Here is a 27237-nt window from a genome sequence, read left to right on the forward strand (position 1 = left end):
GAGGATAAGCGTTCTTAAATAGCGCGTTATAAATTACTTGGACGATGTTTTAATTATAAAGACGTTTCGAATTACACTAAACACACATTTAACATGAATGTAATTTTATAAAGACAATTTTATATTGTGATCCATTAAAATTGTGTGACTGATATTTTATCTTAGTACTTAAGGTAGATTAAGTATTTATTTTAGAAATAAATTATAGATATCTATTGTATTCTTTCATTATTATTATAAACCTGTTCGATGAAGCTGTTACAATTTGTATTCAATACTATGCTTTGCGGTAGCCTAAACGTTCTCGGTAAATAAATGTAATATCTTTTAATTTGTTAGACTGTAGCTTTTGTATATATCGATATATAATAAAAAAGTCCTATCAAGCCTATAAAGAATAACATAGGGTTCTATTGTTGAATGAATTGTTCGAATCAGTATTTTATAGCCTATTCAATGCAAACAAAGAATCAGATCTTTTTTTTCATAACATTAGCATAGACAACAAACGATTTAAGTATCACTCATTATATGATTTAACAAATTACGACTTATGCTGTAATCACGAAATGGCTCACAAGGCCACTTTCAATTAGTCAGGCATGTGATTGGCCAGTTGGCCCAGAAAAATGCGACGCCGATAATTAAACCCAGGATCTCTGGAGTAACCTGTTATTATTTGATTGATGAACACAGCCTATCAAATATGAAATATAAAATATATATTTATATAGTTTCTTCTACAATTTAATTGTCACCATGGAAGATCAGATAAGATCAGTTCTTCCAGTTAAAATGAACCGCATTCCGTCAGAAAAACGAAAGCGTACTTATTTCGGTCAGTGTTCTATGTTTGATCCAACCGCATATATTACTCCTTTTGGATATATACCTTACACGAGTCAATGTATTCAACAGATCAAGTTTAATAAAAAAAGATGGCTGCTGTTTTAAACTGGACACTTGGTTCTGTACTGTCTGCTAATTTTCAATACAGAAATAGTTTAATATCAAGTCTCAACCTGAGGTCATGTTAATTGATTTATATGTTTGAATCATCAAAGAAGAATTTTGCATTGATGTAGCTACTGGATGGAGTATTATAATGCTCGTACGAAATCTCTCTTTTCAATCAGCAGCTCATGTCTGAGCTCCGTGCTTAGAAAGGATGTGCAGTGCATCTGGAGCGCACTATCTGTTTCCACCAGTTTCTGTCCAGCGCCTGACAGTACATAGTTGCGTGAGTGTTGTTTTGAGGACTATAGGAGGAGGTTAGGAGGTCTTTCACTTGATGGGTCCAGGTTGGTGAACGGTCACGTGATAGCATTTTTCTTTTAGTACGAAGTTGTAAGCTACAAAACACTCGCCACATCTAAGATTCCTGTGTCTGATTTTTGTCATTACTTGGTGATCAGCACCGTCTACACTGTCCAGTTTTGGGCCGGTTTTTTCAATGATTTTCTTCACCGGTCCAGCGAATAAAAGTTTGAATGGACTACCGCAGAAATTCGTTTATGGAGTCACTAGACCAACCCTGTTTATGAAGCTCATAAGAAGGTTTATAAACATCGTTTCTATGGTAAAAATTATTTTTAAATAATGTGATTTTCGGTCGTTAGTTTTGAATGGACTACCGCAGAAATTCGTTTATGGAGTCACTAGACCAACACTGTGTATGGAGCTCATAAGAAGGTTTATAAACATCGTTTCTATGGTAAAAATTATTTTTAAATAATGTGATTTTCGGTCGTTAGTTTTGAATGGACTACCGCAGAAATTCGTTTATGGAGTCACTAGACCAACACTGTTTATGGAGCTCATAAGAAGGTTTATAAACATCGTTTCTATGGTAAAAATTATTTTTAAATAATGTGATTTTCGGTCGTTAGTTTTGAATGGACTAGCGTAGAAATTCGTTTATGGAGTCACTAGACCAACACTGTTTATGGAGCTCATAAGAAGGTTTATAAACATCGTTTCTATGGTAAACATTATTTTTAAATAATGTGATTTTCGTTCATTAGTTTTGTATACTGTCACAATCAATCAATACAATCTACTTATTTGAAACAAAAAATATAAATATTTATAAAGTGTTTTTATCTCTCGACGCTCAACTGAACAATACAAAAGAAGACTTCAGCAACACGTCAAACCCCTAACTTCGGGCCTTTTGAAAACGGCGGTCTGCGTGATTCGGCTTGAATTTGCATTCCCTATTTGCCTCAAAATCTGATAAAAGCCAAAAGTTTGATTGCATTCACTGGACATATATTGAAATATATAAGAACGAAGTAATAAATAAATAATTGCTTCTATGCTACATATTCATTATTTGTAAGGAGTTGTCATACAAATCGCGTGTAAATATAAAGTTTATCTACGATTTATATGGATCTCTAAAATGGTTAAATTTACGAGTTACTTACCATAATCGCTCTGATTTGGATAGACTTCGCCTTAAAAAACTTGCAGAATACCGTGTTAGGAGATTTAGATGCGAAAGGACATGCTTGTACACCACGCCTGGTTCTTTATAGTTTTATTAACAAAGATGAGTTGATGGATGTTAACGCTATCTATATATGCATATACACATCAAGAGAAAAATTTTCAACACATGCATCCTATCAATTCTCACATACGGCTGGCAAACATGGGCACTTACTAAAGTACAATGTGAAAGATTAAGCGTAACCCAAAGACCCATGGAAAGAGGTATTATAAAGAAAAGAAAAATTGACAAAATAAATAACAAGAATTTAAGAGATACAGGGTTTGCTGACGTTACACATAAAATAAAACAAGTAAAATGGAAAAAAAAGCAGATAAATGGAGCAAAATTGTAACACTATGGCAATCAAGAGGCCAAAAAAGTAAAAGAGGTAGGTAATTTAAAAGGTGGACTGATGAAATCATGGAAATGGCTGGAAAGACCTGGACGAAATTAGTATACAATAAAGAAAAATTGAAGAATAATGAGGCAAAAGCCCATTAAAGAATCGGTTATAGTAGATTAAGAACAACAATGGTAATAATGTATATATTTTGTATTTCTGATATAAGGCAATAATAATAAATAAATAATAACGCTATCTATATGAATTTAATTTATTTAAAATTGAAGAGAAATGTTGCCATAGTCGCTTCAGCGTGCGACTCTAATCCCTGAGGTCATAGGTTCGAGCCCCGGCTGTGCACCAACGGACTTTCTTGCTATGTACGTATTTAACATTTGCTCTATCGGTGAAGGAAAACATCCTGAAGAAACCAGCTTGCCGTAGATTCAAAACGTCCGTGGAGTGTGTCAGGTACAGGACGCCGATGAGCTACTTGCCTATTAGATTGAGGTCAGACCTAAAAAAAGGTTGTAAGCGCCAAATTTTATTTGTGTATATGAATGAAATAATCAAGGATATTGATATATGTACAAGGAACTCTTATGTATTACCTTATTTACCATAAATAGAGCATTAGTTTAGGCAATATTTGAGTTTTATATGAGATGCGAGTGTATAGTTAGAATATCTTTTTAATAAATTCTATTGTAACTGTGTTGATAACTACTTATGTACAAAGCTGATTAATTTGGTGGAATATTTTTAAATTACTAATAACAATAATTTGTGTTGGATCCATTTATCAAAGAAAGTTGAACCAGACATGAAAGTTGACCGTATTCAACGAAGAACGATGGAAAATGTCGATGATCTGTCACTTTCAGTGCGTCTTGAGCCCTTGGCGTTGCGTATGATATGGAGTCTTTGCATCTTCTACCGCATTTACCATGGATAGTGTTCAGATGAGTTGTTTGGAGTAATACCTGCAGCTGAGTTTCATTATCGAACCTCAAGGTAGAATACAAAACACCATCCGTATCACCTCGACGTCCGCTGTTCCACAACTGAGCGTTATTTAATGCAATTTCGGCCGCGAATGCTTTTTGAGTTAGGGTCCTTCAAGAAAAGGCATTTCTTTAGAAGCCGGCAGCGCTTGCAAGCCCATAAGTGTGAGTGTCCATGGGTGAACCTCCTACCCGTTTGCCTCCTGTAACAAAAAATAAAACTAATCTATTAATATTATTTATTTATTATAGCGTCTACGTATAATGACTCAAATTCAATTTTAGGCAAGAGGCTCATCTGATGTTAAGTGATAGGACATAGACACTCACTGCGAGAGGGCTCGCAAGTACGTTGCTGGCCTTTTAAGAATTTTAGTGCTCTTGAAGGACTTTAAGTAGAATTAATTCGGTAATATATCACCGGGCAAAAACTGCCTGAATTACGCTTAGTTGTAGAACGGCGAACGTGGAGTTGATATGGGTGGCAGTTCGACTTCTGCATCCGTCGATGATGAATCTCAGTTGCAAGTTAATCCAAATAACTCCTCTGAACTGTGATCTGTATTGAATAATACTTTAAGATATTTATTTATAATTAACATTAAATATAGTCCAGCTTATAAACTAATTCTAAATCTATCAAAAATGTATAAAAATAATAGTAGTCCATATATCTCGGAAGTCTGCATCACACCTGCTATTAAATGTTACGCCTTAAGTACGTCATTACAAAATTGTCTTTGAAAACATTATGGTATAATAGTTAACAAAACACTTAATGTAATATAGACAAAATAATATAGACCTATGCGCGTCTTTGTCGCGGGAGATAGCTAGTTTATGTGTCTGTGGGGTCCTTTGCGAAATATTACTGAGTCTATAAGTGTTTTTCTTAATTTCATTTTATTGTTAAACTTTTATGAAATCATATAAACGATGAATGAAAAATTAAAATATTTCAGAAACAAAGTTTTTAAACAACATTCTTTGTTTGTTTTTCTGGCGCGTATATAAATAGTTTTGTTGGTTTTCCGACACGGGAACAGGCGACATATAACTGGCCATGTGAAAAACATGGATTTTCAAGATGAATGCTACAAACAATTAGCGACTGTAATTATTTCATATATATTTTATCAATATAATAACTTGGATCGAAGCATTTATTTTAAACGATATTCATTTTTCTTACATCCTTTTTGACGATGTTTGCAGCATGCATTCTGTCAATGTTATAGCAAACGACATGAAAAAAATTGTAATAAATTTGCTATCGTAACAATAGTAATCTTATTTTTTTTTAATTTCCGTACAATTTTTTTCTTTGATAAGAACCTTCTCCTGACAATAACAAACAACAAAAAAAGAATTAGCGAATACCGTGACCAAGGGAAATCGGGGTTCATTTATATAGATAGATTAAACGTCAAATAAATTAGCTGTCATGACATATGTCCAATAATTTTCTTGTTTAAAGCATTTAAAAATTGACTAATTATATTTAATTACGCTGCCAGACTAGCCAGCATTTTAGAAACGAGTAAAAAATTAAAAGGTGGTATTTGAAGGTAAATTAATTCCTATCATTTCATCAGACTGCGACGGAACTATGTTGCATATTAGGTATTTTACCGCTTTATTATAATAAATGATTTAAATATCTAAACTAATACATAATAGATATGAAAACTAGGATAAATTAAATAAACCAGCGGCGTTTAAACCTTTTTAGGTCTGGGATTATGATTTCCATATTTGTTTCATGAGCATTTGTCAATCTATCATTTGTTCGAGATCATTTTTTCTGTGACGGCATGCGTCGACTTTGTGGGTATAAGAAAAATCGGTTTCCTAACGATGTTTTCCAACAACTTTCAAGCGAATGTTAAATGCGCACATAGAAAGTCCATTGCTGCACACAGCCGGGGCTCGAATCTACGTCAGGGATAAGCGTCGCTGCTGAAGCAGCTAGGCCAACACTGCTCTCACTAAAACTAGGTTACATTAACTAAAGTTAACCTCTATAAAATAAATAGAAATGTACCGTTGTATTATAAAAACTAAAATAAATTTAAAACCTCAGCTATTGCAGTACTTTGCTGCAGCCAGCACTGAGGAGTACCTTTTTCCCCACTGTACGCTGACGTAGAGGGAGAAAAGTACCAGCTCTCGATGTTACCAGAGCTCAAGAATATATTAATCCAAAGAAAACAATATGAGGCGAGGAAAGAGTTGTATTACCTTCTTTTATTTGATACCTATAATTTTTCATAAAAAACTCTAAAGTCTTAATAGTTGAAGGGCAAAGCTTTTTGTTGTTTATGAATATGTTACAGTTGTTCATATTATAATTATAAGTATATAAATAAATAAACAATATTTAAAAACAATTTGGGCCCCACCTTGGCGGCAGATATCTGAATCTTTTTTATGCAGTCAAGTAGATGATAAACCTATTGTGCACACACGCCTATAACTTTTCGGTTCTAAGGCAAGTCCGCACATACAACGTTTATTGGTGCAAAGCCGGGGTTTAGAACCTACGACCTATGAGATGAGAGTCGTACGCTGAAGCCACTAGGGCAACACTGCTCCAATAACAATATAAGAACGTTGCTTAAACTGTAAAGATTATCTCCGTTCGTTATTCTACTCTTGAAATTAATTTATTGATATGGTTTTATATTCTTCTTCTTATCCGGTACAATCTTGACAAAGCAGTCGTGATCGCTATGTAGTAGTGGTGGTGATAAAAAAATGATGTAGTGAAAATCTGCCTCAGAGGGATTCTCTATATGGAAAGCACTAGTGGAAATCCAACGAAATCAGAATTAGAAATAGACTCTTAACTAAAGTACTGATCTATCTCTTTACATTAGAGCGTTTGCTTGAGTTGAGACAGAGGGAGACAATAGAGTACTGGAAACAAAACATTATTTACTATCTCTTATTTCGCTCCAACGTGTAGAGTGGTTCCAGTGGTTCCATGAGAGAGCATCCATATGGGAAACGGAAAAAGCCACAAAAGCCAGTTGAGAAGATTCTGGACTGAGAGATTTCTCATGAAAAACTACAGGAACGATCCACACACGTCGCCAGTAGAGATGGATCTACCACATCTCCAAACAGGCACTAGATTATAATTCCCAAGGAAAAAAGAAACGAGGCTGCACTAGACAATCCTGGCGACGCTCAGCTGTAGCACGAGGGTTGACGTGGTCCGAGGTTAAGTGCGCTCATAAAAGAACCTGGTAGCGAATTATTTTGGACGCCCTCTGCCTGCCTCCTCTGATCTAGGAAAATAATTCAAGAATTAGCGGAGTTTATGAAAAATAATACACACATAATGTCTCTTTTAAGTTGTTTAAATGAACGCTCGTTACACTGCATAATATCGCATAGAAAATTAATATTATTATTTTGAATAAATAATAAGATAAAAACTGTCAATATTTAGAAAAGGACTAAACCTTGTTTGTACTCTCCTAATAGATTTGCTTTAATGAAGAAATCATGGGAACATGTGACACTGCAACCATTGTTTCGCCACCAATAAAAATTATGTTTTAGATGTAAAAAGTTAATCTCATCATAATCTAAGCTAACCTACTAACAAAAATCTATATTTTTGGTTACTGTAATATATACTATCAACTTATAATAACTATCAACTACTGTAAAACCGGAAATAAAAAGGCTTATTATTATTCATTATTAGAAATATAGAGTTATAAAAGTTTCTATTACTATTGTACATATTCTAATGCATTGTTGGCGTGCCTTAATAATAAATAAACAAATTTGAGGATTCAAACCGATGTAAAAAAAATCCAGACGCAATCAACAGACATCTCCATGTCCTCAACATTAGAGCAACCGGTCATTTAAGGTAACGTTAAATGTAAGCCTGCGAAATACGATCGCAGTTCAAAGTATATAAGCTCTTAGGTCCTGCCTTATCAATCAGACTGAGTGCAACCGTCTAATCCACAACCAATGTAATTTTGTATATAATATTAAGGATATATTTAAGATGGCTTCGGTACACATATTCATGGTGAGTGATTTTTTCTATACAGGTTATTACGTGAGGAAAGATTAAAATAGAATTCTTTTTTCAAACTGGGAAGGCTTGATAGTTTTCGTTGTTATATAAAATATAAATCTACATACGCTGTGCAAAAATTTAAATTATTTAATATTATCTATGCTGAAATAGGTAAGAATGTTTAGAGATAAATTTAATGTAAAATACAAAATCAAATATTGTTTATCTGTTTCGATAAAGAGCTTTTTTTTTATTTTTCGACTAAAGTCCATATTATTGAATGACTGCCACGTTTAGTATTATATTAAATCAAATCATTTAGGTAACACAATGTTCACTTATGAACGTCTAAAGATATATGAAATGCTTCTAATTTTACATTAACTGCCAGTTCTCAAATCAAGGGTGAAGTACGAAGAACTGGCAATAAACTCTCCGTTTTTTGTTTTACATAATGTTTGTAAGGACCTACAACCATTACACCATGTTCCACTTTAAATCTCTTAAGTCAGATAAAAACGGACTTGTTAATAAATAGAATGTACAGCGAATATCAGTAAACACCACTGAACCAGTAAAAAAGTTATCAATAATTAATTAGTGTAGACTAAATCAAATAACCAACGTGTTAGTTTATTTTTAATTATTTCACTGTTTACAAACATTATATTGCAAGTTTCAGAAAATAATACGGCTATTTAATTCATAAGAAATTAACAGACGCTATATTATATTATCATGAATGTATATAGTTGTCATAGTGTAGGAAATTTCAATTTTAACATTAAAATTTTGACAACATTGCGCGTGTTCAATTCCTAGCTACATTGTCGTTCGTTTTTCGTCGGGGTCGTAGCATTATTTATATTACATATTAAGTATGGGGACGATTGAGCCGCGAGAAATCCTTAGTAAAAAAACATGCATAAATCGACGGAGTCTCAGGCAAAAAAGGCTCTCCTAGAAAGAAAATTTTTAAAGGAAACCAAGGGTTTATTGTGATATAATTCATTTCTCGCAAACGCAACAGTTTATTATGATATAATTCATTTCTCGATTAAGGTTATATGTTCTTAAAACTAGATAGGTATTACGTAATTTCGTTCGCCTGGTCTAACTTATATCCTATTGCCCTGAATGTGTCATATTGAAAATAAACAAACGCAATCAATAAATTGTTACTTGAAATCTATGGGCCGGTCAAACGGTCTCACATATACACTTGTACTTAATGTATAGTAATGATTATATATACAGTGGTACCTCGACATACGAGTTCAATTCGTTCCGTAATCTTGCTCGTTTCAAAACATCACCTCAGTTGTTGTTAAATGCTTTAAATAGGAATATGATTTCACGCCTAAAATTAATAGACATTCTTCGGACCCGTGGTAATAAAAATATCGAATGTTTTGTAAATGTAGAAAGAGCAAAATCGTGAGCTTATCAAAGATGCTCCAAAAAACGAGAGAAACATGCATACAGACTAAGGGTCTGAGGTGGCAGATATTGTCACTGTAGTGTGCCATTCCTTGTATCTCAAATCTTTCTCTCATCTTCATACACTCGTATTCGTCTTAAAAGTAGTTAATTATCGTTTGAAAAGTACCCCACACCACAGTTTATGTTTATTAGTAGTCATAACAATCAAATATAGAGTATTTAGAATTTTCGTAACCGACATAAAAATAAATTAAAAACTCATAAAAAGAAAATTAGAACAGATTTGAAAAGTTTGGTCTCTGTGACAGTGTTTAACGCTGTATTGTGATACATATTCGTTGAGCGAGCAAAATGCAATAATTTTTGTTACTACATTTCAAATAAAAAACAAAATTGCGGCTTCTAGAGAGAGTAGTTTACAGTATTACCTTCTTTTATACGATTACGATTACACAATTCTGTGTGACAAATCTAGACCCCCCGGGTTGAGATTTACGAGGTTCCGTGTGATCTAGATTCCTGAACTATATATGAGATAACTTAGCGATTAAATAGTTTTTACAGTAATTAGACGATTTACTGTGGAATTAATGTGAAATATGAATTATATATTTTTAAACTGAAAATGAAAGATAGATGTTGCGTTGTTGGCAATTGTATACATTAAGTCAATAATTATTCAAAAAAGTATATTATTTAGAAGCCCATCTTTCTGATAAAGGACTATTTTCTTTAACATTTCCTCCCTTTTTATGTTTTAATAAAATAATTAATGTTTAAAAACAGTTATTTGACATAACGTAAACTGTTTGATCAGGAGAATTAAAGCAAATAGAATATTGATTTTTAATGAAGCTTTTAAAAGTAACTCACTAAGAAATTCTTAAAAAAGGTTTCAGTTAGAATTGATTTCTTTGAATTCCAAGATATCATTATTGATTAGAATCTAACCACGCACCATACGAGGCTTGGACTTCGCCTTGACCTACGGTAGTCTTAGCTGGTAGACATTGATCTACAATACTGCATAATATTACCTTCTATAAATAGATTCCGACTGCTTTAATTATAAAAATCTGAGTATCTTAAGAAGTTATTGCTGTTCCAGGTACTCCTACTCGGGAGCACTCTAGTACTGAGTAAGGAAATAGAACAGAAAGCAAAAGTATCTGAGCTTTTAGAAAATGGAATCAAAGATGAACCATCCGGTAAACCAGTTAAAAGAGGAATCATTTCCGGCGGACACGGATATATTTCAAGCGGCATTTCTCACGGAATCGGTTATGGTGGTGGATTAGGCTACGGTGGCGGTATCGGCATCGGCAATGGACTAGGCAGTGGAGTGGCCATCGGCAGTGGAATCGGCAGTGGAATCGGCAGTGGAATCGGCATCGGTAGTGGAATCGGCATCGGTAGTGGAATCGGCATCGGTAGTGGAATCGGTGTCGGCAGTGGGATCGCTGTCGGAAGTGGTACGTACAAACAACATTATTGTGATAAAAATATGTGATCTGAAAAATCTATTAAAGTAGGTAGTAGACTTCTCCTAGACGTATTTAACTTAAGAAAGAAAGAAACTATATCAACAGAATCTTGAAAATAATATTATAAAAAAATATATTTTTTATGAATCTTAATATATATATATACGTTTATAGTGGACACATGTTAACTTATTTTAATGTTCAGGCATTGGAAGTGGTATTGCCTTGGGCGGCTCAGGGATAGCCGTTGGAGGAGGAGCAATTGCCGCTGGCCCAGCTGTCGCCGTAGCAGCCGCCCCAGCTGTTGCAGTAGCCCCCGCCCCAGCCGTTCAAACATCAGTCTCAGTGCAGCCAAATCCTGTTATTCTTCGCCAGGAAATCCCACGATACATCACGAGGACCATCACCCATAACGTACAAGTTCCAGTCCAGGTACCCGTCCAAGTACCCGTGGACCGACCAGTGCCAGTTCCGTACAGAGTCTCAGTTCCTGTACCAGTCGACAGGCCAGTTCCAGTCATTCACAAAGTGCCAGTTGAGATCACCAGACAGGTGCCAGTTTACTACGAGAGGAAGGTGCCATACCCAGTAAAGGTGCCAGTTTCTGTACCCGTTCCATACCCGGTCACGGTTGAGAAGCAAGTGCCAGTAGACCGTCCAGTCTACATTAACCGTCAAGTGCCAGTACCTTACCCAGTCCACGTCGATCGCCCAGTGAGCGTCCCTGTACCAGTTCAAGTTGACAGGCCTGTACCAGTCCCACAGCCCGTAGTTGTTGACAGACCTGTGGCAGTACCACACCCAGTCGTTGTCGACAGACCCGTAGCAGTACAAACTCAAGTTGCCGTCCCAGTTTCAACTGGTCTCTCGCTTGGCGCTGGTATCGGACAAGGCATATCTCTAGGCTCCGGCGTGGGCCTTGGCGGTGGTTACAGCTCTGGCGTGGGCCTTGGCGGTGGTTACAGCTCCGGCGTAGGCCTTGGCGGTGGTTACAGCTCCGGCGTGGGTCTTGGCGGTGGTTACAGCTCCGGCGTGGGCCTTGGCGGTGGTTACAGCTCCGGCTTGGGGCTTAGCGGTGGTTACGGCTCCGGCGTGAGCCTTCACGGTGGTTACGGCTCCGGTCTCGGATCATACGCCAGCTCATATGGCTCTTACGGCAGTCTGGGCAGCATTGGCCACTCTTACTCAAGCATCGGCCATTCCATACACTAGATTATAAGTCAGTATTTATACAAAAATACGGATTGGAATTATTATATATTTATTAAATATCGTACTATAGAATTTTGTCAAATAATAAAATCATGTAATGTATGTACCTTATAAATGCACTTTATTATCGTAATTAAATAAATTTAATGCTTTTAATGGTATTATTTTATAAAACACACGGCATTAAAAATAATAAGCATTATTATTGTCATTATTGTCGATCTTGTACTTCAGTATCAGATATTACGACTAAAAGATGATACAACGCTTGTTAGGATTCATTGGAGAGCCAGGGGGACAGTGCCATGTCTTGGCAAAGTCTGGGTTATTCTGTAAAGCTCCTCGAGCTCGTAAATGCTGCGGCGTATGCTCATCTTCCATATCTGCTTTTAAAGCTTCTATTGTTGTTACTCCGCACCACAGCTGTTAAAGGATAATTTTAGAAAAATACTATGAACTTTGGAAGGCAATAAAAATTGTCTACGCATTCAAATGTTATTAAAATTTACTATAAATAAACAAAGATAGAAATTTAACGTTTCTATAGGTAAGTCTTCTATGCTTACACCGGGCTTATTAAGTTATAGTACTTACATTGCCATATGACAAGAAGAAGAGTTGCTCTGAAGTGAAATACTCAAATCCCGCTAGTTTTAATTCAGGGCTGGTTTTTCTCAAATGTGCTTTTAAAGCTGCATACGCCTCTTTCACGCCACCATTATCTGCTATATTCTCGCCTAGTGTCTTTTTACCATCAACCTGAAATATATATACTTTGAACTTAATATTTGTGGATACGATTTTGTTTTCAAACTCATATTTTTTTGGCAGTCAACTAAACATAAATTTGAATGTGTGTCATGTCTCAAAACACCCTCACTGTTTATACAATTATTTATTTATATTTCGTTGAAAGACAATTAACATTCGAAGATAAAAATGTCTGGAAAAAGTTTTGGTCCCTAAAATCTTGATAGGGTAATTTCCCTTTAGACATAGCGATAACATTTATTACTAACTTCACCTAAAGAAAATTGTATTGGACTCTTGTATTCCTTCTCTCATATTCGGCTACTAAACGTGGACATGCAACACAAAAATACAAACCAGAAGTGGCAAAATAAAAGGAGTTAGAAGACAAAAATATGGGAAGGACCAATATTAGGAAAAAACTGAAGGAGACCTTTACCCGTGAAGGGGTTCCGATCGACGATACTAAAGGTAGCGAGAATATAGGATATATGGTATAAACAAAATAAAAATAATGTAAAAATGTAAGCTGAATATAATTTGTCTGTAATGATTGGCTTTTATTATTATTATGAGAATAACCGTTACTTTTCTTTGAATTTTGAAAATGCTTTTATAATTGTTCAGTAACGTATAATCGGTATATGTATTCTGGTATTTATTAGTCTTTACAATGAAATCTTCAATTAATTGATCATTAAATGTTTTAAAAAAATATTTATTTTACATTATATAATAAAATATAATCACAATATGTTACATTAGAAAACCGCAGTGCTTTGTATTAATGTGACCATAGCAGTCTTGTTTAGGAGCGCGACAATTGCATATAAAAGTAGTTAGTGATTTTTTAAGAAAATTGTTAACACTTTATATTTGTTATTTTTATTATATTTCGTTGCAAGAAATACAGTACAATAAAATAAAAAGGTCTGGCGCGTCCTTATCGATTTTGTGCGATCACTTTCAAGCAACCATTGTATGATTTTTTTAAAATTAAATAAGTCGAGCAAGAAGTGCAAAACTTTAATTACAATTAGACATATATAATGCATCGAAACGAAGCAATAAAACATATGTACACGATGAAAAGGACAATAAAAAAGGACACATGAATCATGATAAAATCGCTAATATACGCTTAAGGAGTCTTTAAAGATATTTGGAGTGCACACTCTTTTCAGTACTAGGCAAACTATCAAGACAATCGAATTATATAGATTATAAAGGGAGTAGTGTTGTCTTAGCTTCAACATATAACTCACATTCCTAAGGTCGTAAAGACCAAAGACCACCAAAAGATTTTCTTTCTATGTGCCTAGTAATATTCTCACGAACTGCTGGCCTTAGACCCAATAAAACCAACGGCGTGTTTCAGGCACCTACTTGCCTATTCGACTGACAAATGATCACGAAACAGATACATCTGAGGCACCTTAAAAGGTTGTAGTTTTTTTTTTAATTTATAGATTATAAACAGGATCCCAATGCTACAACCCAACAAAAAGCAATATTAGCGTTACGTTTTTAAGCGCCTCAATATAAGGGATGGTAATATCAAAAAAGTCAACATAAGGTAAGGAAATATAGATATACTATATTAAAGTTTTATAACTCACATGTTTCCCAATTTGGGGAACGTAGAATGAAGAATACTGATCCACGAAGCATTGGGTCATATTGACAAATGATTTAATTGTGTCGTTCGACCACCATGGTATTAGATTGCCGTTCTTATCAAATTGTCGACCTAAAGAATGCGTAAATAATTATTAGGTTTTAATTAACATACAAAAGATTGTCAGATAGATGTATTTGTTTTGATGATATGTAGAAGATCTGCCTTCTATTACAGATACAGTTAAACGTGTCTGAGGTTTTTGTCTATATCAGTAAGCATTTAATGTATTGAAATAGTGATTGTTGCACAGCCGAGATGAGAGACATTATTATAAGCCAAGTAAACAATATCGTATTCAGAATCATTATTCCAGTTAAACTTCGCTTAGTCTGTACAATTACATAAAAATCTTTTTAACCATGTGTAATGATATATGAAATGTAATAATACATCTATAGAAAGACATATTTAAACATATTAATCTTAAACTGCAACTCAGTAATAATTATATAAAATATTTAAAATTACCAATAAAAAGGCGAAGTTTTAATTATAAAAATATAAACGGATTAATTTCTTTATTGTAGTAATATATTTTAAGTTGTATATGTGTTAAACATTACATCAATCATTATTATCTGTATTTTTCTGGTGCCCAGATGCATTATACATGCTCTCTCAAGTCGCCTATTTCCATCGTTTGATGTTAACTAAGACTAAGTTTGACTTAGACCGTTTCTGATTACGGAAATACAATTTTGAATAAGTGGAAGATTTTGGTGGTTCCGATTTTAGCGTTAAAATAATGTAATAGTTGACGAGCGATATTTTAGTGTTAAACACATCTAAGTAATAAAAACAAACAATAAACAGGCTATTTATAATTGATTTGCCATAGTTATTTTGTCTGATGATTTGCTATTTTAAAAGAGTACTGAGAGTTTTTTACGCTGGCTTTTTTTCTCGGCCTACACCCTCAGCTTCTTTGCCGATGAGTTCTATGTCTACGATATAAATTTAATGACGTGGAATAAGTGATATTATATTCCATATTAAACAATTTTTTTAATGTTATTTCTTATATATAACGGGACAAACGGGCTTGTTTTATTTAAATAAGGCATTCAAAAATTGGTACACTCTTTTCTTTAAGGATTTCTTACCAAAGTTGTCAAATCCATGAGTTATTTCGTGTCCGAGAACAGCTCCCAAGGAGCCATAGTTTAAGGAGCTGCAAAAGATACGACATCAATCAGAACAACATAATATTCCTTAAAAAATATTATTAATAAGTGAATTAAGTTTAGGAAGTATTGATTACAAGAATAAATTCTGATCTCTGACTTACGATTCTAGAGAACTTTAGAAGCTAATAAATAGATATTTATAATATATTTTAAATTAAATAAAAGCATTCATCAGTGTGCTAAAGTGTATGTGTGTAAAGGAATTACTTGTTTTATAGCACCTCATGGATATATTAGATGGCTATGTGTCTAAATAAACATGTACTTATGTATATACATACTCAAGTCCTAAATCGAAGAAGGGATATTGCAGCATCACCAAAGGCACGGCTGCGTCCGGATTAGGAAAATCTTAATTAATTAAGGCTGATTCAATTTTCATATTTTGTCCAGACTATATTTTGAGACCAAGGTTTAGAACGGTTGTTTTCACTTTTCTGATCGCCTATTAACGAGACTCAGCGCTTAGTTTGACAGCAGAATGTCAAAAAATGATTAGATTTTGACACGCGGGAGTTATTAATCGCACTTAGTTCTCACCCATAGTAATCACCATAGTGTCAATAAAACAAAAAAGCGGCTTGAATGTAAAAAAAAAAACTTAAAACTACCTATCGTCGGAAAACTTTACACCAATTTTTGTATCTATCATTAGAATGTAATTACTTATTTATGACGCTATGGACGACCTATTTATTTTCAGTATTAGATTATATAATATTTACAATATATAGCGTAACCGTGAGCTTGAGCAGTGTTCAGCGTGCGACTCACATCCGTGAGGTCGTAGGTTCGACCTCCGGCTGTGCACCAATGGACATTTTTTCTATGTGCATATTTAACATTTGCTCGAACGGTGAAGGAAAACATCGTGAGGAAACCGGCTTGCCTAAGACCCAAAACGTCGACAGCGTGCTGATCACCTGCTTACCTATTAGATTAACAAATAATCATGAAACGGATACATAAATCTGAGGCCCAGACCTAAAAAGCTTGTAGCACCATTGATTTATTTATATAGCGTAACCAGGTTTTTATATATGTTTTGTGGAATTAAAAAAAAAGCAGTTCAGATAGACATCCCCCATCGATTCTTGGGTCTAAGGAATACCGATTTCCTCACGGTATGAGCGGGTGTGAATCGCGTAGTAAAAAATATAGACCAGTCGTCAAAAAGACCTCAGGATAAGAACCCTTTCTGACCCTCTAGGGTCTTACGCTTGAGCCGCCTATTAAGAGCGAAACTAATAGGATGCAACTTTTACAAATGCCAATGAAGTATTCTGAAGTTATATACACTTACTTATAGTATTTTCTTGATAGGTATGATACGCGTTCACTTCTGTTGGATCAGTTGCCCACGTGTAATTATTTCCAATACGAAATTTATTTAGGGCATTCTTCAGTTTAGATTGAACAATATTTATGAGATTTTCTAAGTAATGTTTCGTGTTCACTTCAATCCCTTTGTAATATTCTTCCAAACGTCCATCTTCAAGTAACCAATCTGGGAAACCTACAAGGGTTTTCATTTCGACTATTTTTTTATATGTGGCCAGTTTAGTGTCATCATCCATCCACTTGGCAACTCCGACTAAATGCGCTAGGGCATTTTTTAACTCGTTTAACATTGTTTCAATCTGGAAATACAAATGAGAAACTAGTTCTTGTAGATCATACAAGTTATTGTTTTGCATAAAAAAACTTTTTAACGGAATCAGCCAAGGTTTTCATAGTAAAGCGTTACTAAATGTTTTTAAACAAATGATAGCTTCTACTATACTTTAATGTTTAATAATCTAGCTTATCTACAGCACTTTATAAACGCTTTAAAAACAATTGTGAATAAGTTCAAGTAGGCTGCGCAAACACTATCAAACGCAACGTCATCATTTCGTCTTGCGGTTATATTATCACCCTTCGTAGAGTTGTAAATATAAAAACCTTCGGTTTAGTATTATTAAAAAAGTTCTGATCCACAATCGCATAAGAAACTGCCATTCCAAGTAAGTCATTAACAGCGTTTGCGCAGTGAAGGCTGCGTGACAATGTCATGTGTCCAGACTGAAGCTCTTCCGAAGCTCGTTCATATAAAGCTCGGAGCTCTGAGCTAGTGTGCACTGCCATTACTTCTACGACCTGCAAATATTATCAAGTTCCCGTGTAACTGTTTGTGTTAAAAATTGCTATGTGTTTTTTATTGTTACATCATTCATGTAGAATAAATAAATAATAATTTCTCTCATTACCAAGGAGTTTATATTTTTCTGGCAATATTAAAATAGTTTTTAGGGGCTTCTGTAAAAATGATTTTGGATGAATTTTCAATTTTAATTTCAATTGAAAAACATTGAAGCAGAAATCGTCTGCCGTACTTTGATTTATAGTACCTTATCAAATACGTTAGAAAGATCATTTTATAGCTATAATTATCGTAAATACTATAATTTTAATTACCTTCATCCAAACGAAGAGTTCAATCAGAACGGGAGGCATCTTCGAAAGGTATGCAGCCATAAGTGACATATATTTTAAATCCGGTTCTGATATCAATATTTTCTCGTTTCCAAAATCTAGTCTAACATCACTTATTTCAAATACTCCTTCGAGATACCTCCTCCAAATAGGTGAAAACGTTTCGTTATTGATTTCGACTATAGAGTCTGTATATTTTTGGACATCGTCAACGGTATAGTCAGGTATATTTAGATATAATTCATCTACGTTTGTACTGTTATCTGATTCAAGCTGAAAAATTGAATTAATAATTGAAAGTAAATAGTATTGTAGTTGTGGTCGTCGTAATATTACGATACAGAGCTATAATTCTAGAAAATTAAAATTTATAACGCGTAAAGTTTAAACTGAGGTGAAAATTGTTACACAACCTAAGGCTCTCTTCAATCCAATTCTAAATTTAAATGAATTGAATTGGAACCTGGCTGCAGATTGTAGAGTTTTGTTGGTAAGTGTTGCTTTTTTCCAGTCAAATTTTGAATTCTAGTAAAATATTACCTCATACATATCTACACTCATAGAATAAAATGCATCAGCGGTGTGAACAATAAGTTGATCCAGTTCCGCTTCAGTAAAATTTGATCTTACATCATCATCAAGAAGAAACAATTTTATAAGATGTGCGTAAAACATTTTATATACTTCTGCTTCTTGGTCTTCATCAATTTTCTGAGCGTGTCTCGCGTTTATTAAATTTCTTTGAATCATATTTTCCTGCTTAAATCTGTGTTTACGTTTGTTTTCATTTAACATGCTGAAATAGAAAATATAGTTTTAGAATAGTAAAGACATTTTTATATGTAACACTTAACCGTTAGTCTAGTTTAAGTACGGCTATAAATCATAGCACATACGGTTACGTCATACTACGCTTTACAATAAGTCGCTGTCCGGTGAAGAATCAAAAAACTTTTCAGCTACAAGAAGTGGCAAATGAGACCTTGCTGGCGCTGCACTTTACAAACATCTAACAGAACAAAATTAACTATTACTCTCCAGAACTTACAGTTTCATCAGTATTTCTAACAGGTACTCGCTTTCTATTATTTACTATATTTAAACCAAATTTGAATAAAAATTATAGTGAGTTAAAATATTAATTTCCGGTCTGAGTTGCTTTTAGTAACATATTTGCGCCGATCGAAACTCGAACCCCAGGCGTAAAGGAATCTATAGGACACATGTTTAGCCTATATAATTTTTTATAGTATAGAGAACAGTGTTACGTCCCTGGTGTTCTTTAAATATGGAAATATTATTCTTTACATGCTACTATCAGTGGTAAAAGCCGAGGTCATAGTCCTCCATAAATAGGCCTTGCTAAGCTCGCTGGCAAAAGGCCCAGTTAATTTGAATATTATCTTACTAGTACTTACGCGCGACACGGTCTATTCAAATTATTACACCTTCAGTACACATGATATCGGTATCGAAGAAATAATGGCCTATAACTAACCAAAGGCTAATTGTATGAAGTGTATGAAGGACGTTGATGAAAAGAAAGCAAAAATGAGTTGCCCCTTGCCAGAAGCAAAAAAAAGAGGTGTTGTATAACCAATAGGTTTTCTAGGCCTCCTCACCTCACCTCCTCACCTCATAAGGTTCCAAACCTCTGGTATTACTTATTATATTGTTTATGATATAAGATGGGTAGGGTTTGTTGTTAAATAAAATAAAGCAATTGTTTTACCTAAGACTTATTTAGAATAATTATTTTAAAGACATAAGAAGGTTGAATGACCACCGATCATGGTTGCTGGGCGCGCGTTTAAGAAGGACTTCATATGTTATACATGATGCAAATAAAATATGATTTAACACATATATTATAATCACTTAACAAATATAGTCAAACTTGAAAGAATCTGCAATAAGGCCTTTAAAAATAGGTGGATAGAAGAAAAAGAAGTGTTAACAGGAATGGAGAAAGAAAGCTATGGAAAGAGATATTTGGCAAAAGCTCGAGGAGGTCCTTACCGATGAACGGGTTCCAATCAATGGTACTGAAGGAAGTTAAGATATCAATAATACTTGAAATGTATATAACAAATCTATAAAACTAAACTGTACAATCTATATTTGTCAAGATTGGAAATGAACCCGACTTTATTATTATTATTAACAAACATAGTTTAATTCAACTACTTGTGGTGACTGGTCGGAATTGAATTCATGTATGCGGTGTTGTTAGTTATTTCGTATTTGTGTGTTGTTCCCACGAGAATGTAAGTTCTCCTGTTTGACCATACCTACTGCTGATAGAGGACGAATCATTGTTCTTTTTCGTTTGTGTATATATTTTATTTATTATAGTTAATTACTTAATGATGTCATGTGGAACATAGTGTAATACTTGCAGCTCCTTATAAAAAAAACTAAAAACTTGGCGATTAAAAAGAGTGGCGGAGAGTTTATTGCCAGTTCTTCTCGTCCGTTATACAACTTTGATTTGAGAACTGGCAGTAAATAAATGTAAAATTAGAAGCATTTAATATGTTTTTCTTTATTATAATATTTTATAGAATAAAATATTTTGAATTTGAATAACATACCTTGGAAATGGATTTGTGGTTTCGGGAGACCCCATTATAAGTCTATAAACTGATGAATTCTTTGGATCTGTTACTATGTCGAAACCTATGAGAACATCCATACTTAGTTGTGTCTTTATTTGTATCACGCTTTCAACCCAGTCAAATGTAAAATTAGTGTAATCCATTTCCGTTATATTCAAAAAGGACGGATGTGAAGGTAGCGCTAATTGTTCCAATATTTTAATAATCGGTTTCAGACCGCGTTTATCTAAGGTTTCTGTAAAAATAGTTACATTGTAAAATACTTATTTAAGATATCAGTCGATTACTCACTGATATTATTGCTAAAATACTGATTTATTAAATTGATATGAACTTCGTTTCGCCTAAGTTTTTTTACTCTACCCTTTTAGTAGCAACATATGGAAGCAACATATGAAACCTTTTCTATGCTATCCGATAGATACTGTACGCGTTTCTGGAATAAAAAAACTAAGAACTAAAAATATATTTTTTTGTTTTTTAACCTTCCTCAGAGTTCAGGAATATATAATTATTAAACTAAAACCTTAATAAGAACATTTTTGTTTTACTATATATTAACCACTCGCGTACAGCAATAGAATATAAGCCAAATAATGAAATGTTAATTGCTATGTAACGAATTAATGCAATGTAACAGACGAAGAGAGTGTCTGGCTGTACTCTCGGGGCGTAATTCCGATTTAAGAAATTCCCACAATTATAAAACTAAGAAACCCTGAGCGAGGAAAATGTACAGCTTTTGATCTTACAACTCTTATATTTGGGCGTATATTATAAAAATATATTACACCAATTATGTTGTGTATACGACGTTGTGACACAAATTATAGAGTTATAACAGTAATATTAGTTGTTCTTAATAAAAAAAACTCCTAAAGACAGTTTATCTATTATTTACACTTTATTGTTTGTTATTAAAAAAATTGATAGCTCTGGTTGTGAAAGATAGTAAATTGTTAATTTAACTATTTCAAGAATAAATTAATGCTAAAGTCTTATTTTTGCCCGGGTTTGATGATTTACTCTAAATACAAATAAGCAAGAGATGTACTGAACAAATATATTTCCTAACAAAGAATTCCATTGAGCTTGTTTCAAGTTAATATTGGCTTAAAGTGTCTTGTGGGCCAATTTCCAATACGTGGGGTGATGCGGACAAGGTCATTCTGTTACCGTGTCCTGCATTGGGAAAATGCTGGCGGAGCCGTAGGGTTTTAGTGGGTGCACAGTAGCAAAGTCCCATATGGGTTATATGGCAGTTGTGCCACTGGAGCGAAGGAAAGGACGTCACGCCATTTCAGATTTCATAATGTATGTATGTATGTGTACCAAACTACCTGTGTCCATACAAGATGCATAAAGATCCTTAGCTTGTTGTACGGGTTTTGGCTGAAGGCTGGTATTTCTACTCAGGAAGTCTCGCACTACTGTGTACACTTTGGTTTGCTTGTCTCGGAACCAGTCGTACGAGTGGTATGCGTCTGGTCGAGGGTGCTCTTCAGCCCAGTTTCCACACACGTACTATAAAGGGTCAGTTTAAAGATTTTAATTTTAGGGTAGTCGGGAAGCAGTTACTATATTCGCCGCTTTTTAGCTTGTATAAAATACAGTAGTATCTACGATATGCTACAATTCTTTAAAATCAGTTTCTTTAAAACATTCTGGCTTTGAGGGTTTTTCTTCTGACAAAAAAATTTGAGCGCAAATTTAAAATAATTCTTAAAGTTGCAGAAATATATTTGTTTTAAAGGTCTGAGGTCAAGGCTTACGCAATTAGGGATAGACAACGAATTGTACCTAATTAGTCTAATCGGGTTTGTTCCGTATATGGGGATATTAAATTAAGAAAAACACAGCGGCAATATTCAAAGAGCTGTATTTTATAATCACGATTTTTACGATAGTCTATTCAAGTACAGTGCCACATACTATTCTTCTAATAAAAATCTAGCTTAAATGTATTTATTTTTATTCCTTTTATTATTTACTACAATGGCAAAGTTTTAATTATCTATCAGTTCTAATTGGTCTGACAGGTAACAAAACCTATCATATCAGTTGTTCCTAAGAACAACTGAACAACATACTTAGGTATGTGTCACGTTTAAGTTGGAAACACATTAATGAATTCCACACGACGCAACGTGTTGACACCCCATGTGCATCGTGCTCAATACCAACACGCGACATTATGACACGCTTGCAAATTCAGAATTTACTTAGCTGACAATACTGATTGTGTATAGTCGTGTGCTAATTGTGCTATGGATTTAATAAATAACGAGTCAGGAATTATTAAAAATTAAAGAAGATCATGCAAATTTTGGGTGAATATCTGATACTATATATTTATTTATTAACACTTCGTTACACTGTATAAAAAATTTATACAGTGTAACGAAGTATTTATATTGTATAAAAAAAATTGAACATAATTAAATCAAAAGGAGGGCAACTGACGGTCTTATCGCTTTCGAGCGATCTCTTCCGAGCAACAACTATGAGTAATGAAAAAAAAAGGAATTAAATTACATAAGATAGGGAAGTAGTGCAAAAATACATGTTATACACAGTTATTAAGACAAAATCTAAACAGGAACAAGAAAAAACCAAACTAAACTAAAAAGATGATACATTAAAAATAGAAAGTAAAAAGATACATGAATCACGATAATTTAAGATAATTCTCACGTCAGTTAGTAGTTGGAAAGAAAGTTAGGGATACGATGTGGATAATGTTTGTACAGAAGAAATGTAAAGGAAGATAGAAAAGGAGCTAATCGAATAGGGACGGAAAGTGAATTTCATAGCCTAACTGCAGAGACCTTAATATCAATACCTATATATGACCAAAATTGTCATTAAATGCTTTCAAACTGTACTTATCATGCTACTGTTCACATTCTACCTCTACTTCTGTATTTTCTTGATGTCATAGAATGTGTGTATGTGACATTTGTGCGAAAAACTCGAACGACTGACGAAAGGCGTCTGGTGTCGGGTGGCCACCACCAACAACACATCGATCTGGAATGTTATGATCGGGTGGCGTGTGCTCGCATAAAGTCGTGTCGGATGTTCAAAGTGTGATTTTAGTTATAGAAAATGGTTCAATATGATTCGCGTCAACACGCGTCGCGTTTCGTCAGGTCGCGTGGCGTTATAATAATGTGTTTCTGCCTTTATTTTAACACAGAACTGTATTTTAATGATAGTATACATTGTTTTATTAAGAACTTATTAAGTTAGCCTGCATGATGCCAAATTATTCATCATAATGGTTAATTTTAGCTGACATATCGACCTTCCATACAATTTGTATATTACTATACGTATTCTATTGGAACAATGCATGTTCAAGGTTTTAAATAAGCAAGCAAAGTACATGTTCCTTATTAACTTCTCATTGCTATTGTTTTTAGCAATTAATACTCCACTTTAATTAAATATAATAATCAATGGTACCTGATAAAAATCATAACAGGGATCAGCACTTCTATCCATCGACAATGCTAAATTGGCAGCTGAACGTAGACATTCTTTACTTTCGCAAACTATTTCTGGTCTGTGGCGCTTTTGCTTGACATCTGTCAGAAAAGTTAACTTATGAATTCTATAGACAGGTAGAAATCAACTTGAAGTACGTGTTTACAGGATTAATTTTTAAGTAGTATCTAATGGCTTGAGCGGGCGTCCCCAATCCTGAGATCGTAGGCTCGAATCACGGCTTCCGTTGAAGGAAAACTAACATGCGTAGATCTAAACGTCCACGATGTATGTCAGGCACATATAGCTGATCACTTACTTGCTTATTATCAAATAATGACTACAGATACAGACATATGAAGTTGCGCCAAAGAGTTTATTTTAGTTCAGTTATAAACTGAAAATTTTGGAAATTCCAAATCTAAGATATAACCTTGCTTAATATTTTCTCATTTTATATTTGTATATAATGTTGATGACACTAATTAATCATAGATAATAGAAAGATTTGATCATTAAATACTTACATAAAACAGTCATTGTTATAAAAAGGCACAGTAGAAGTAATAGACAAATAAATAGAAAAGTAATCATTATTTTGTTTTTGTGTTTTCTTCTGAATCTGTAATGAAATATATTTTTTGTATATAGTATACGTAAAAAACATAATTTGAATTAAATTATTTGTATTTTTCTGTCAAATTGCGTGTACGCTATGATAAAAAGAGATAGATGGTAGTTAAAACAATGCAATTAAATTAATTTAGTTGAGGTTATATTAATATGTACGTGTGTTTGTTAATTATCTAACCAGCTTAGGGTGGCAACTTTAATAACCGTCACTGACACGCTTATAAACAGAAATAGATGTAAAACTAATATATATAAATATACGTATCAATTGAAACTTATACAATTATCTAAGTTGAAAAAAAGAGTGACGGAGAGTTTATTGCCAGTTCTTCTCTTCCGTTCAACGCCCTTGATTTGAGAACTGGCAGTAAATGTAAAATTAGAAGCATTTAATGTATATTTATTTTTTATTGAAGTTCATAATTGTACATTGTGTTACCTATATGAATAAATGATTTTTGACTTTGAACATTACTGATTAAAGAAAGATGTGCTTTTTAAATTACGAGAAATTGTGGACATACATTTACGGAACTTTGCACATATGCTTCGTAAGTATATATCGACTGCAAAGAACAAATGGCTATCTGCAGTATCACTTGGTTTCAGGAGAGCTTTTATATTTATAATATAATATCTTTTTACAGATTTATTAAAATTTATTTCACCTGGCAGTCCTGGAACCGACAGCGATCAAGTATCCAGATTCCCGTAGGTCACTCCCATTTTTCAACGTCGGTGTGGATGCTAGGGCGCTACCTGTGCCTGCACATGAGACAATTTAATTAATAATACAAGTACAAAACAATTCCGCTATATAATCTATCAAGAGTTAAACTTAACCGTTTAAAATTTTTGACGGTATCTGGTTTTGGGGCCAAAACGGTCAATTCAAGCTGGTACAGTTTTAAGGTAAGGTCTTTTTTTAAATAGACTGATCTCGATTCTATCATCAGCAATCTTATATTCATCCACGACTGGATTCATTACATTTTCTTGTGTTGGCAATCTCCTCCTCATGAGCCAAACCAATACCAGTACTCAATGTTATGAACTGTCAAACGTGTTGCCCATTACTAAAGAACGTTTACGTTTGTGTTGATATTCTAAGGTATTTTTAATCAGCTGTTTATCTGGATCCAAAAATAAACGTTTCTTAAGGCACTTTTCTATCACCGCTATGTGGAATTAGCTGCTGAGGTATTTCAAAACTAAGAAGAACGGTCCGATGCCGAAAAGGCTGGCATTCCCAGGTTTCTGGCAGTGTAAGTCCATGGGCGGTCACTTGAGATAACTAAACACATGTGGGCGCAAGGAGGATTATGGTTTATACTACCAAACCTATTATATGTGGTTACGTACCACATAAACAAATTTGTTAATTTATCATTCAATAATGAACATCTCATTTGAGAGCGTTTCCCAAAGCTAAAAAGAAAGAAACATTTCAGATAGCTTCACAACAAAATAAAACCAAATCTTAAAATAATAATTAAAAAAACATACCCCTCAACACAGTTATTTCCGATATTCAAAATTATACATCACACCAGATACAATTTATGTCTTTAAAGTGTCGAAAACACGGCAATCACCGCCCTTGCCTGTTTTCTGCCTACCCTCATCCTATTATAACCCAAAGAAATTTGTAAAATATGTATTTGATATTAAAAAGAATCGAAACTGTAAACATATTTTTGTAAAACCTTTGTTTTGTTTATTTAGTAGTATTATTTTTGTATTGAATTTTGGTTGAATCTTACATGTAGTGTTCGTTTGTTAACTTACGTGTAACAGATGGTCCCATTCCGTCACCTTCGCCTTGCCATGCATCCATTTTATCACTCATAAGTGACATAAAAATATTAATTAAAAAAGTGTATTGTAATTTTTTCGTAGGATTTATATATTGAAGTGTTTTCAGTTTGAAGGCATTTTTGTAACTGAAAGCTTGTTGTGGTTACGGTATTTTCATTCGCGATCATTACTGTGCCCATGTCTTTGGTTGGACATTAACGAAACTTAGGTTTAATGAAGTTTATTTTTATTGTATGTCACTGACATGAAAAAAAAATATTAAAAATATAGCACGCCACCGTTGTACGCTGTCATTGCGATTAGAATCCACCTACAAAAAACTTCGCAGGCCACACAGGCTATTCGAAACGGGTCAAATAAAGACTCGCTCCGAAATAGGCTATATTTCCGTGTTCGCTTCTGATCTTAGGTAGATGTATATGATTAGTTTTATTGCGTCTCTGTGTGAATCTTCAACGGATATAACGAATATGAACAAATCGGAACTGAAAGCCTAGAATCTATGAATCTACCTATATCTATCTATCTATTCTTATTAAAAACAAATAAGTGGCA

At 33.9% G+C, this 27237-nt stretch overlaps 2 protein-coding genes across 2 annotated transcripts; one reads left to right on the forward strand and one right to left on the reverse strand.

The window, feature by feature from the left end:
• The first annotated feature begins 7853 nt into the window (after positions 1-7853).
• On the forward strand, positions 7854-12040 carry LOC123712560 (fibroin heavy chain-like). Its single transcript, XM_045665727.1, has 3 exons — positions 7854-7901; positions 10444-10807; positions 11025-12040. Exons 1-3 carry the CDS (start codon positions 7878-7880, stop codon positions 12029-12031), a joined length of 1395 nt encoding a protein of 464 aa, XP_045521683.1. The 5' UTR covers positions 7854-7877; the 3' UTR covers positions 12032-12040.
• Positions 12041-12280: 240 nt separating this feature from the next.
• On the reverse strand, positions 12281-26701 carry LOC123713411 (EEF1AKMT4-ECE2 readthrough transcript protein-like). Its single transcript, XM_045667061.1, has 14 exons — positions 26653-26701; positions 25533-25629; positions 24759-24853; positions 24211-24332; positions 22083-22266; positions 20719-20977; positions 18665-18920; positions 18107-18397; positions 17594-17788; positions 17153-17289; positions 15566-15633; positions 14401-14531; positions 12626-12790; positions 12281-12454 (listed from the first exon to the last, which is right to left on the reverse strand). Exons 1-14 carry the CDS (start codon positions 26699-26701, stop codon positions 12281-12283), a joined length of 2223 nt encoding a protein of 740 aa, XP_045523017.1.
• Between the last annotated feature and the right edge of the window lie 536 nt (positions 26702-27237).

The sequence above is a fragment of the Pieris brassicae genome, chromosome 1 (assembly GCF_905147105.1).
Source record: "Pieris brassicae chromosome 1, ilPieBrab1.1, whole genome shotgun sequence".
Classification (NCBI taxonomy): domain Eukaryota; kingdom Metazoa; phylum Arthropoda; class Insecta; order Lepidoptera; family Pieridae; genus Pieris; species Pieris brassicae.

Excerpts from the sequence above, each read along its gene's own strand:
- LOC123712560 (XM_045665727.1), top strand. The coding sequence starts at position 7,878 with ATGGCTTCGGTACACATATTCATG. Across the intron at positions 7,902-10,443 it reads CTTCGGTACACATATTCATG|GTACTCCTACTCGGGAGCAC; the intron begins GTGAGTGATTTT and ends TTGCTGTTCCAG. Across the intron at positions 10,808-11,024 it reads TGGGATCGCTGTCGGAAGTG|GCATTGGAAGTGGTATTGCC; the intron begins GTACGTACAAAC and ends TTTAATGTTCAG.
- LOC123713411 (XM_045667061.1), bottom strand. The coding sequence starts at position 26,701 with ATGGATGCATGGCAAGGCGAAGGTGACGGAATGGGACCATCTGTTACA. Across the intron at positions 17,290-17,593 it reads TTAATAATACTAAACCGAAG|ATTGAAACAATGTTAAACGA; the intron begins GTTTTTATATTT and ends TTGTATTTCCAG. Across the intron at positions 12,455-12,625 it reads TCTTCTTGTCATATGGCAAT|CTGTGGTGCGGAGTAACAAC; the intron begins GTAAGTACTATA and ends ATCCTTTAACAG.